Here is a 13,308-nt window from a genome sequence, read left to right as displayed (position 1 = left end):
AAAGGTCAGACATAATATTACACACAATTGCAAAACCTATTTTTTGTACGTGCAATTAAAAACATCCGCCGGATGTTTTTTCCTGTGTACTTCTGCATAAAACAAATGAACCCACCCCCAACAGCATCCATCGCCGTTGCCTTTTAAGAGTGTGTGAACATCACTGCAGCATTTGCTTCTACCGCAGACAACCGCTGTCACAAAATCATGCTTTGGTTCCGTACCATGATTCAAAACCCACTTAGAACAAGCTTATCTGGTAAAAAAACCACACATCAACCCGCTCCCTCAGTACTTCTGGTAGCACCACTGCACCTACAGTATATCCACGCTCCTGCCCGACAGATCAAGCAGCGGAAATCTCTAGTAGGTTTGAGTTATCTACGGCAATTTTTCAATACACCCTTAAAAGAGTATGGTGCTACGCTAAGAGAAACAAATTGGCTTTTTAACAATAATTTAAATACATGTTGAAGTCTGGCTTAAACACACTTATTTGCCTGCCCAGGCTCTGAAGAGAAACTCCGATGCGTAGGCATGCATGGGAAATGTTACTTTAGCTACGGTTATTAGCTGATTTGAATCATGGTAGAGTCCAAGGACACTGCTCGGAATTGGGGTCTTACTCCCTTATATACTCACAGGGAGCCACGCACACCTCTTGAAGAGTAGCGAGAGCTGCTGCCTCACACAGCCCTATGCTGGGGTCAAGGGCACCAAATGCTTTTTGGGGCAAGGCGCATGGTTTTCCACCAATCTGAGAGGTCTGTGACTGCTGTGTGTTAACTGGGGTCAATACTACCCTAATTAAAAACCACACAAACAAATGAGAATAATGCAGGGGTATATGAAGCATGTTCAAGACAACTACATTCTTCCAACACTTGTAAGAGCTGATGAACATCGGAGCTGATGAAAGCACTCAGGAAAAAAAGAAAAAGCAGGGCTTCGCTTTCATTTAGGACTAAAATATGCAGTCACAGCCTTAAGAACTGAAAAATGTTTTTATCACATTAACTAATTAAAGGTTACTGCTTCATTACCCTGTTGCGTACGATGGTGCTCTGCATATGCAGCTTATTCAAGATTCTCATCTTGCAAACCGATTAACTGTTCCGTAGCATGAAACTGGATAAAATCCTAAAGATTTATTGAAAGAATTAAATCCTAAGTAATTTATACCATTGTTATATAGGCTGCAACATATACACCTTTTAAATTGAGCCTAGAAGAGCAGGGTAAGCAAGCAAATATGACTTTTATACAGTAAGATTACCCGGCTGGCTTTAAGTCAACCCAGACACTTTCTGCTTTGACAGTCTGACCCTGATGTGCATCTGAGATTCTCTGTTTGAGTCAGTGTCTTCTCCAACTTTCTCTTTCTGCCTCTAACAGCAAAAACTCTACCTGTGTTTTACTATACACGCCATGCCCTAAACCTTAAAAAGTCAAATCTTGGCCCTGAAAATTTGTCTTTCAATGTAGTTTGGATTTCAATTGAAGTAATCTTGAATTCGCAAGACACTTTGCTATTTAAATATTGTCGCTTCTCCAGAACAGGCGTTTTCTACCCAGCAACCTCGCACGAGGGCTGCAAGCGGTCATGACTGAACTGGACTTGCATCCCACTAGAATGACAGGGTGAAATGTACAGCTCATCTGACTGCTTCCTTACAACACCGAACTTTTTCCGGTTTCTAATGAGGTAAAACTGTGCCACAATCCTTCACAACGCTAACAGCATGAAAAGCAAAGGGTTCCTGAGAAGCTGCCACAAAGGTGACATTTTCTCAAGTATCCCAGAACCTCGGGGACCCTGTCATTTGTTTGAAAGTTCAAGTATGTACTCAGGAACCCAAAAGTCAAGGGAAAAGCTAATGCAATACCGGATCTCAAAGGGTTAAGCTGTGATTGTGGTCTACGTACTTCTCACCTGGTGACAATAAATGTTATCAGTCCTCATATTGAATTACCCTAATAGAATTAAGAAGACACTAAAATAAAGCTCCAACTTGGCTAAAATGCAGGTAGTCATGAAACACTAGATTTGAACTAATCTGCTCGAAGTAATGCCAATTAATTAGCATTTCAGCTATGTTCTCCATGTGCTGAATCCATACCAAACCAGGAATCCAAATGTAGAGCCATCTGAAATTTAGAAAAGCTGCTTCTGTCTATGGAAGAGAAATGACATCTTCCAAACTGTTCATCCTGTGTTCAGATTAACAGATACATTACTGGTGAAACACTTGCTCTCCAGACAAACCATCCCCGGCGCGCCGAGTTTCAGTTAAGCCAATCCACATTAGGAAAGGCATTAGTTCCAGCTGCTCAGACTATAAAATCACGAACACGTGTATAATTTCAAATAAATGTACAAAGCAAATCCCTAGATAAATTAAGGACTTTCATCATTTAAACTGGAGTTCAACATTATTATGTATTTTTTAAGCTTCTTGTATTTCAGTTGAAGCTTTCCTGACATCCCTCTACATTCAAATGCCTCCTGTGCCTTCCAGCAACGTGAACCCCTGACTACCATCGCAGGGAAGAGGCGAGACACGTTCTGCACATCAGGCAAACGCTCTCTTAAAGGTAAGCAGCGATGAAAAAAAGAGACATGACTATTCACGAGTGGAAAGCAGAGGTGTGTCTGTTTCCACAGAAAAATGTTTTACTCTACTAACTTTTAGCAGATTTTATATTCAAAATTCAACCTGTCTGCTCCGCGGGACTGTGGATGAAGTGGAAAGCAGCTGGACTAACGCCACCTTCCCAAAATGAAATCTGATTTCCTAAGAGAGGAAACATTTTCACAGAGAATTTAAACGGTTTCTTCATTTATTCTTGCTACTATGTCCTTAATGTTGACTTTTGAGGGGGAAAGCACACTCCACATCAAGCATCCATCAGTTTCTGACGGATCGCCAAGGACAGATTCCCGCACACGCCAGGCACGTAAGAGTTGCAAACGACAGAACAGGATGGCGGTGATGGAAAACAAAGATGCAAGTGCAAACAGACAACACATTCCATATGTGATACACTGACAAAACTCAATGCAAAAAGTCTGTACAACGTTTAAGGAGGGGGGGGGAAGTCTCAACTTTTTCCCTTTTTTTTTTTTTTTTTGTCCTTCCTTAAAGACTCCCTGGGGTATGCCCTCGGCTGGAGGTGCTGGGGAAGGAGCAATAGCTGTTGCACCAGGAGAGAGAACATCTCCCCCAGCAGAAGCCCAGGGACGTATCGAAGCACAACAGCCGAGGAAGGCACCATCCAGGGAAGAGGGGCAGCAAGAGACAGGTGTAGGTAACGCATCAAAACTGAATTCTGTGCACAACACACCCTCTTTATAAAAGATTTATACCATCTGAGCTTCCAATTATAAATAAAAGGAAATTTTGCTATGTCATGGCTGATTTTGCTTTTTCCTTCTGCCAGAGACACACTTAAAACAATTTGCACTGGAAGGTTTTTCCTGAGTGAATCCCAAACCTAGCTGCATCCTTGCCATCCTTAATTACCATTTATTATTTCAGTAATAATCACAGCTACGTATTTTAAGACAGATGTATCCTTCACCGTGTTGCTCATACGTTACCCTCTATTAGTAACTCTGAGTCCGTAACAGAAATGTGTTTCATTTAATTTCACAACTTTGCTTACCAAGTTTCACATTTAAATTGCTTAACTGTGCCATAAAGAAACAAATGCAGCTTTTGGTTAACATCCTACCAGTGAGAATTAGAGCAAAATTGAATAAAACACGGGTAAGAAAACCACCAGCGTGGGATCTGCGACTTCTAACACCTTCGAAAAAACTCAACGTGCAAATTGGCAAAAAGAGCTGAAATTTATCTGCTGACTTTATAATAACAGGACTGATGCTCATGTATTGTCTAGATTTCAAGAACCCTTAGCCTTCTAACTCGAAATTGCCATTTTAAAAGTATTTGGCCTGTATAAATATCGCTAACCATCTTCCTGATGATGAGTAGTTAAAACTTTTCAGGCACAAAAGGAAAATTCCCTTCTTATTCCCTCGCCTCCACTTTTGCACCGCAAACGCTTTCATCCCAAGCATCAACAGTTACATTTAGTCATCAAATGACAAATCTACTTGAGTGCACTGCTAAATTGGGGATTCCACTATTTCACGTTTGCAGCATTTTAAGAATCAATTAAGAAGCACTATAAAAAAAAGATTCTTTTAGCACTTCACAAGTTTTAATCAAAATTTGCAATACAAGTTTTAGAGTCCCTTTTGCGAAGTCTCAAGTTGATAAATAGAAATACTTCAGAAAACCTGAAGTGATTCTCAAACGTGTTTTAAATCTGGGTGATTTCTCAAATGTGTTTTAAAATTTAGCTTCCATATATCGCTACAACCTTTTAAGCTTTGTTTATATCAGGCTTAGGAAATAATTGCTTCAGAACGCATTTAATATAAGTAGACTCGCCCCTTGTTGGTTCACTTTTTCTACTTCCACTTGCAGTAAAAATATCCCAAAATTTTTTAAGCATTTTTTTAAGCAGCATTGGATTTCCAAAAGAAGAAATTAGTAAGAATTTAGAAACCAAAATTGATCACGTGGAACCCATGAAGGGGCTGATAAAGTTTAGTAGAAAAGCCTTCACAATATGCATGGTAAATGTAAATTGATACAATTGCAAGAGCAATACATACACTCGAGTGATCAAAGCCATTTTCTTTAACAGGCTAACAGCAGAAACCCAACATCCACGCAGCCTGCAACTAGTACAGCGTGTTCTGGCTGCGAACCTGGTCCGACCAGACCAGCACGTTAAGAAAGCCCCAGCAACTGGCACTGGAAAAGAAAAACTGTATTTTGCACTCAGGCTCAAAATAAGAAGTCAAAAGCCAATCATTAGTGGAAATAATAGCTGAAAGATGTCGGTGTGGCACGCACCTTCAGTATCATCGCGCAATTGCTCCACCACATCTGTCAAATCCTCCCAAGAGTCTTTGCAAACAGCAAAAAGAAAGGAAAAGAAAGAAAATGTCATGCAAGCCATGATGCAACGGAAAGATTCAAAATCAAGGTATAAGAAAAGGATAACTGAAAGGGAGATTTGCATAATACAAGACTTAATTCATAGTGGGGAGAGATTTGCAAGTCAAAAGGGTTTATTAGTCTGCACAAAGCAATACAGCAAAGCGTTTTTTTCCTTCAGAGTCACATTAATGTAGGCTTCAGTAAAGATTTAGAAGCTTTGCTGCTTTCTGCATTAAGACAAGCAACGTTTTTGTAAAGCACATCCTAAAAAGAAAAGCAAGAAAAGCATTATTTCGTTTGTAAGCTCAAAGCACTAAACTTTTGATATTTATGCCACGTCAGCATTTCCTTGTACCCAGCCCCAAAAAGAACCCCCCACCAGGGAAATACAGGCACACATGAAAAGCAAGAACGTTTCAGGAAAAGGACACGCTGGGGGCGCTTTAAAGAAGGTTAAACAGAGCTTTAACTCCCTTGTGACCGTCACTCCAAAAGAAAACTCCTGCAGAGGTGATCCAGCCGAGCCTGGACGCGGGTCACAGGTTTTACATCATCATTCCAATGATGATGCTCTCAGGCCTCCATGAGGGAAACCCCTCTAGCTCCTTGCCAGGAGCCTGCGGAGGGCTGAGCCGCACGGCACGGAGCGTAGGCATCACGGCAGGAGAGCAGGCAGGACAAGGACACCACCTTTCAGCACGCCCACTAATTCCCTGGTTTCAGACCCAGAAAACAAAGGCAGACGAAGCCGCGGAGGGTCTGAACCCTGCGGGATTTTCAGCTCCCGACTTACGTGCCCGCTGTTCCCAGCGCTAATTTGCAATCGGTTGAACGTCCGAAGCTCAAGAAAGGCTCGATTCCCCTTTACAGGCCAACGGTGCCAAAGTCCTGAGCAAAGTACACATACTACTAGGACCTCCTCCCTCCCACGGGAAAGCTATCGGCACCTCCTCCTGCCCTCGGAGCCTGCGAGGCCAGCAAACAGCACCGTCAGGCACCGCATTTAAAGAAAAATAAATAAATACTCTAAATACCAGCACGACTAACGATTCAACTTATTCCGGGTTCCTTCACTGGAATACCTGTGACCAACAATCTTCTCATCCTTTGAAACTGTTCTACTCACGGAGCTGGTTTTCAGCAACCAGTTTTCTTCATAAACCTCATAACTTCATTTCTTCCCCTGTGGCTAAACATTACGGAGAAGAGCAGCAAACCGCCACCCCGCGGGTCCTGCCCGTGTCCCCAGGCTGAAGTGATCAACCCCCTGCCATTCAGCAGGGATTCCTCCTCTCCCCATCAGGGGTGAGGAGGGAGGGACACAATCAGGTTTACCTACCTTTGCTCGCTAGGAGCAACGGGGAGTTTCGCTTGAGAAATTCCCTGCTATTGCGAGAACGAAGCCCTGGTGATGCGCCCCTCCCCACCAGCTTCCCCCCGTGTGCTACACTTACGGCTTTTGGACCTTTTTTTTTTTTTTTTTTACAGGTTTTCTAGCTTTCTGGAGGTTCGGGAGACTTTCCGTAGCTCAGTGCACAGTGGTGGACCGACACATCTCTGAGACTTTCCTGAACCCTACTGCACTCTTACCTTGCAGTGCTACAAATCGGACTCTGCGACTCATTCCTCCTTTCCTTTTCACTCCTTTCCTTATTTTTTTTTTTTTAGGACTTAAAACACAGATGTTAGCATGATTGAGAAATTCAGTATTTGTAGAAAACACTTTGTGTACTACATTACACTTTGCAACACTACATTAACGATGTAATATGGCTAGTATTTCCCAGCTGTATTTCTAGCATTTCTGAAAACGAATCGGGTAAGAACCCAGGTGCACATACAATAATTTATTTAATAGCACTTTCCATCCCATGCAAAGACCAGAACCAGATTCTGATCATCCCCAAATCCCTACCTGCACGCTCAGATTGAAGCCAGACATCCTGACGGAATGGTCTGTTATCTAATAGTGAGGGTTTGGGTTTTTTTTTTTTTCCTTAACCTGAAGTGTAAACAGCAAAGAACATGCCAACCAAAGAAAAAAAAAAAATATTTACAATTAGCTGGTAATGAGGATAGAAAATTGCCAGCCTTCACCTGATGTTTCACATGATCTTTCTCACCGTGATTTTGTCACTTCAAACTCCTCCCTACACATACCACGTAGCCAGCAATTATTTCAGGTCTCTACTCCTCTAAGCCTCTTTCGCTGCTCAGCTCCACATCCAAAACACACCCAAACAACTTCAACCTACTATGGCAGCTGTGAGCACAGGTAGCGAGGCTTATGTACAGAAGAACAGATTTTCCTTCCTCATCACTTCGTTTTTTCTAGGGTTTCTTTGGGGTTTTTTGTGTTTTTTTTTTGTTTTGTTTTTTTTTGGTTTTTTTTTTTTTATATATGAGCATAGGAAATCGCTTACCTGCGTTAGGTCGGCCCAGTCCCAGCAGTCCAAGTACCCCACCTCACACCACCTCTGGGCTGCGTTTCACAGAACGGTGCAGAAAACCTCCCACGGCTGCGCTGGCTCTACCTGGACAATGGCTACCCACTGCACCAGAAAGGATTAAGGCTTTTCGGTTTGTTTTACTTTTTAACCCTTAAGCAAGTGATTCATCTAAACCTCACAGACAAACATCCAGTGGAGTCACAAGTATTTTCTTCTATTATATCCCTACAGGCAATAATGCTATCCTCTTCCTACTGAGAAATGCTTGCAGGAATTGCATGAATTTATGTTGGCACAGGGGCACCGTGGGATTTGTACAGATTTAGTGGCAAAAGTACACATTTGCTGAGCACTTTCTTTCATATTTTCATTGCTTCGTGCATTGCACTACAGCTTGCGGACATTCCATTTCTTCTTTTACATTGCACGGTTTTTCTCACTTGTCTGGAATTTCCACCAAGCAACAGCCCGGGGGAAAAAAAAAACAACCTCAAGACACACACAAATAATGAAATAAATCAAAGATCTGCGACTTGCTAGCATCCATGCTCCTTAGCGTGGTACGCCTAAGACAAACTGATTACTTTTGATTATTACAAAAAAATATAAAAGCCTGTAACTGGTGCGTACCAAGTTCTGAAAACAGGATGACGAAGACCTTTAAGCCTTCATAAAATGATTCCCTCATTACAACTAGGTTCCCAGGAAGATTAGTATTATGGAATCGAATATCCCACTGGAATAAACACACAAGCAAGTTCTTTACAAAGAAACTGGAGTACTTATTACCACTAATATTCATCATGAAAATCCCATCCGTTATTTCAGCAACAAGGCTTTTTTTGATGTTCTCCTCTCCTCTGCTTCGCTGACACAGCAGCGGTGTTCTCAACCGGTTTGACTGCAAGCAGCAGACCAGCAGCAGCATGGGATGCTTCACCCAGTTTAGCACTGGGGCAAGAAACCCCTTACAGCCTCAGGGACTTCAGCTGCCGTGGAGCAGTACCAGTTCAGGCACTTATTGCCAACCACAAAGTCTTCCAAATCCAACATCAAATACAGTTTACCATTTTATCTTTTGCTAACCATGAAAAAAATAACACAAAACCATGTTAATGAGCGGGGATACCAACACACGTGAAGAAGCAGCTTCTCTCTGTTATGGCTTTGTTCCCACTAATAATACTTAAAAAGAGGTGGCAATTAAAGAATAGTGAATGATTTACACACAGTAAGAAAAAAAAGGAGAACTTTCCCTCCCAAGTTTATCTTCCCAAATTTGCTCGTATCTTAACTTTTAGTTTGGTATTTCTCACAGACATACGCAATACCTAACAGTTACGTCGAAATTTGGAGCAACTCCTGCAGCAATAAGGGATATTGCCAGCGGATACACTTTTCCCAAGCAAATAAAAGCTTTTAAAAATAAACCCTGGGAGAGCGTCCCAGCATAAAAATTAATTCATGCTGCTATTAAACAGCTAGAGTGCTTAATTGTTTGGGGGGTTTTTTTGGTTCTGGTGTTTTGTTTGGGGTTTTTTGGGTTGTTTAAAAAAACCAAATTAAAATAAAAATAACAAAGATTGATGTTATTAGCCTAAAGTAGGGTTCGGAGCAAAAACGTTTATGAATATTCTAAACCACCGGGGTACCTCGCAGACTCCCATCCAGCTGTGTGCTGCAATACAATGCTCCTACACCGCCTGGCAGCCCCCAAAAACGGTGGTGGAAAAAGTTGGAGTCCCAGGACCACGCTGGTAAGGGGCGAGCTGCCACACTCCAGTGCTGAGAAGACACGCGACATGCAAAAGCCGAGTGCGTGAAGGGGAAGTCAAAATTGTGGCTTCTCACACCGTGGGCAGGACGGGGGTGAAAACGGCATCCAATTCATGTTATGGGGTTTTTGAACAGGTGTCTCATGAGCAGAAACCAGCAGAAGTTCCCAAACCTACAGCAGAAGTGTTCCTGTGGTATTTTAAATAAAGCTGAAGAAGCGCCGAATAAGTGCCCTTTAATAAACGCTGAGAAGTTTCCATGGTCTGGAGCTGCACAAACCCCCGGGTATTCCCCTCAAACTGCCAATACAGAACACATTCATTAAGAAATAATGTGCAATGAACATTATCACCTCCAACACAGCATCTTGGCCCACGCCGGGATGCCACCTACAAGTGGGCTCCCACGATTTGCAATAAGGCTACCAGGCGAGCGGCCAGTTCCCCGACACACAACAGCTTCCCCGGCCACCCGTTTACAGTCCACGTCCTCTTTTCTTTTATTATTAAATACCGTGCGAGTGCAAGTAGGAGGATAGAATGCTCCAAACTTCTTACATAGCAATGGCATTTTGTCCATGTGTCAAGACTCACCGAAGAAACCAATGAATCCACACGCCTTTTTTATAGTTTCCAAGCACAACACGAGAATCAAGTTCCTCCGAAGACGGACTAAATGGGTCAGGATCTCCTTGTTAGGGGTTGTTTGGGGGTTTTTTTAACTATAGAAATTCTTAGCAAATGCTATGTAAGGAGAAGCTGAGAAATCAGTAAAATAACCCCAAAACCCCCACCAGCACCAATTTTGGGAAGCGAGAATCGAGCCAAATATAGAAAGTGCGCTACAGCAGTGCAGAGTCAGTTATGCTGCTTTGGCTGCTATGAAAGGCTCGGCCCAAACCTGGGAGGTTTTGTACAGATGCTCACAGAAAACATGAACTCTGTTGCAGAGTTACAAACAAACAAAAGCGTAACAAGGCCAGGGTCCACATGGTATGTTTACTGATCAGGAAAGGGGTTAGTTTTTAAGCTTGCCCACAAGAGCACTTGAGATAAACACCAAACACACCAGGAGCTGAAGAGCAGGACCAGGGAGGACAACTGGTTAAAGCCCCTCTGCTCCTGCCTGGTCACTTGCTATAAGTGAAAAAATTTCTGGGGAAAACAAAAAAAAACACCGACACATTTAAAATAAGACCTAGAAAAGTGCTGAGGACTTAGTGAGGACCCAGCAACCGAGGCAGGAATTGGGACGATGATCAAGTGAACCAAATCAAACCAAACGACAAACAAAAAAGCCAAGCAACAAGGGTGACTTCCTCCCCATCCCCCTTTTATTACCCAACATCGTGCTTTTATCTAAGCCCTAATATTCAAAGCACTCCAGGAACTCTTTTTCCTCCAGACGGAAGACAAGACCACTCCTCCACCCCTGCATCCGAGCGCCCGGAGTTACGGCAGCACTTCTCACCTTCACCCCAAGGCACTTTCACAACTAACCGTAAGTGAAATTCTACAGCGCCCACTCACGTAACCCCAACTGAGAGTTTCCCTGACACTTATGCCTCATTGTGCCCTAAAAAGTACGGCCCGTGTTCTACAGAGGGATGCTAATGCAGAAATGTGCTCTTTAGAAGTTTCATGATAGGATTATTTGTCTGATTGTAACATTCAGTCTGCCGCTTTAACCACTTGCTGTTCTTTTTTGGGCCAAAGCATCCCACAACACAAGGGAAAGCTGGAAGAGCTTGCTGGGAAATACTGAATATGCATTATGAATTGCAGTCACATCACTTTGTTTCTTTAAGGCTAGCACGTTCCCCTTCGTTGTATGGACAAATACCACTTTTATCTTGAAACGGAAATATGTAGTCACATTGTTATATTTATTTAAATTGCATTATCTCATTTTTGTTGCCTTCGGAATGATAAATAATACATTGAATAAGAAATAATTGAAGTGGTCAAGAAAGAAATTTAAGTAGATGCTGCCAATATCATCAGAGGAATGTAATGAATTTTTCAAGATTACATTTGCAAAACAGGTGGATCAAGAAACATCGACAAAGAGAAGGGACCAGCAAAGAGTTTCAGCATCATGTTCAAACACATTGTAACCCAAAAACTGAGGAAGCGACCAGACAGCCTGCAGCCTGGACTGCCGGGAACAATCTCCTCAGAACTTACGAAGTAGCTTAAGAAAAAACATTTTAAAGAACCTACTACCTAGAAATCCCATCTCTGAATATGTGTGTATAGAGAGAGAGCCTTGCATAGAGAAGAAAAAATAGGTCCATTCACTTCACCCTGCAACTTCTGCCTGGGAAAGCCATTTTCAAACCAGCAAGGGTGAAGAATGGGTACTAAAAATGCTCACAAACGTTCTCCCGCGCAGGTACTGCTGCGCCGAGATGCAGCGGAGCATCGAGTGCTTTGGTACCGCTGCTGCCTCGGGGAGCCCCTGCTCTCCCCTGTCGCCTACAGCTGCATTTTGCTGACGCTACCGACCTTGGCAGTATCCGCTCCCTGCGGATAACACTTTTATCTATTTCCTCTCACCACATCACGCACATTGGCTCAATCCCCTTCTTTGTTCTCCCGGTTAATGCATCCTTATCCAGCACCCAACTGCCCAGAACCGCTTTACCTCACATTACAGCACCAGCAGCTTGTGCTTTCATCGTGACAATCAACCACAATATTTTTAGCGTAAAACTGATACAGGAATTTTTTTTATTTTTCTAAAAGGCCCTTGTCATCCCTCTTTTTTTAACACATGCTACTACCCCTCACTTGGCAGCATCAGGGTCTCAGACCGGCACCGCCGGTTTTCCCACACCACAGACTTTTTGCCATCAGTTAAGGCTTGCACTCCAAAAAAAGCAAAGTCACAGATCTGCAGCAAACCGGAAGGAGAGAAAAAGGAAGGAAAATAAAATGTGCAGGGGACTCAGGAATTGCAAGCCCGCTCTCCATTACACGCATGGGACAAGTAAAAAGCAAATGCGCATCGCATACATTAACGGTGTAATCCCACCCTAAGTTTTATTCCTGTCTCCGCATGATGACCATCAGGCATTTCTCTCTGTCGCAGCTGTGGGAGTTACGTGGAACGTTTCTCCACAACCAGCCTCTCTCCAGAGGGCAATACCTGACTAACTGCTATGGGAAATTTCTCATTGTATTTTGGCACTCGATAGTTTGCATAAAGAAAGGAAAAAAAATCCACACCTACTGTTCTTCCCTTCCCCCCCCCCATCTTTCACTTCCCATCTCAGTTGACACCTAAGAGGTTTCTCTGCAACACTTTTGATTCGTTATCTTTGAGGAGAAAAAAGCTGCCCCACATTTCCCAGATCTAACTGCACTTAGACTGAACAAGCTTAAGAGTAAAGAAAACAACTCTTGATTCTAATTTTTTAATTACAGCATTGAAAATACTTACGAAAGTTTAAAGCTTAAAATGAAATTAGAGTAGTCCTGACATAGGTCTCACCCTAACCTTACAGGCGCTCGCTCCCCCTCTCTCCTCTCAATTGCTTCGTACCAACAGGAGGGCTGGCACATCATCCGAATTGTCCCAAGGAGCTTTTTAAAACTTGGTCTGCCCTCCCCTTTGGTTCAGGGTCAGGTGACCACCTTCTCTCGGTCACCTCCCTTTCTTCCCAGCTCGTGATGGGATTCAGCGTAAATCCAGTAAGCAGGATGTCTCCTTGTCCCTGGGGAGGTGACGAGCTTTATCATGGTACTTCTCAGTATGTGCTGGCTGGATTACATGACCTAACCGCTATTTAGAAGATTTACGACCATTAACACACTGTAATTCATTTATCTTGCCTATTATAGACTTCACATTTGTTCTATTAAATCTGGTCTCCAGCTCCTTCAAACTTCTCACCTGTTCAGGGGTTTCCACCACCATGCGTATTTTAAGAGGTACTTTTCTAACGAGAGAGCAATCTGATGCAGTTTCCATCAACACATGGAAGGTCCCTGCTACTCTCAGTACAGTGTTTACAGCAGATTTGGTTTATAGCGGGAAAGGCACAATCCATGGAGCATCCG

The 13,308-nt window shown here is 42.9% G+C and overlaps 1 protein-coding gene across 3 annotated transcripts in view; it reads right to left on the bottom strand.

Annotated features, from left to right (window-relative positions):
* The window catches only part of RUFY3 (RUN and FYVE domain containing 3), a 45,093-nt gene that overhangs the window by 26,740 nt on the left and 5,045 nt on the right, over positions 1–13,308 (bottom strand). Inside the window, exon 2 of one of the 3 annotated variants that reach the window (XM_009886485.1) lies at positions 4,932–4,985. The exons of the other annotated variants lie outside the window; for them this stretch is intronic. Coding sequence (XP_009884787.1) covers positions 4,932–4,985 — 54 coding nt within the window. The remainder of the gene's footprint in view (positions 1–4,931; positions 4,986–13,308) is intronic. 3 annotated transcript variants of the gene reach the window in all.

Source organism: Charadrius vociferus, unplaced genomic scaffold (genome assembly GCF_000708025.1).
Source record: "Charadrius vociferus isolate BGI_N301 unplaced genomic scaffold, ASM70802v2 scaffold676, whole genome shotgun sequence".
In the NCBI taxonomy this organism is placed as follows: domain Eukaryota; kingdom Metazoa; phylum Chordata; class Aves; order Charadriiformes; family Charadriidae; genus Charadrius; species Charadrius vociferus.
Note: the sequence above shows the minus strand (reverse complement) of the source record. Positions and strands in the feature narration are given on the sequence as shown.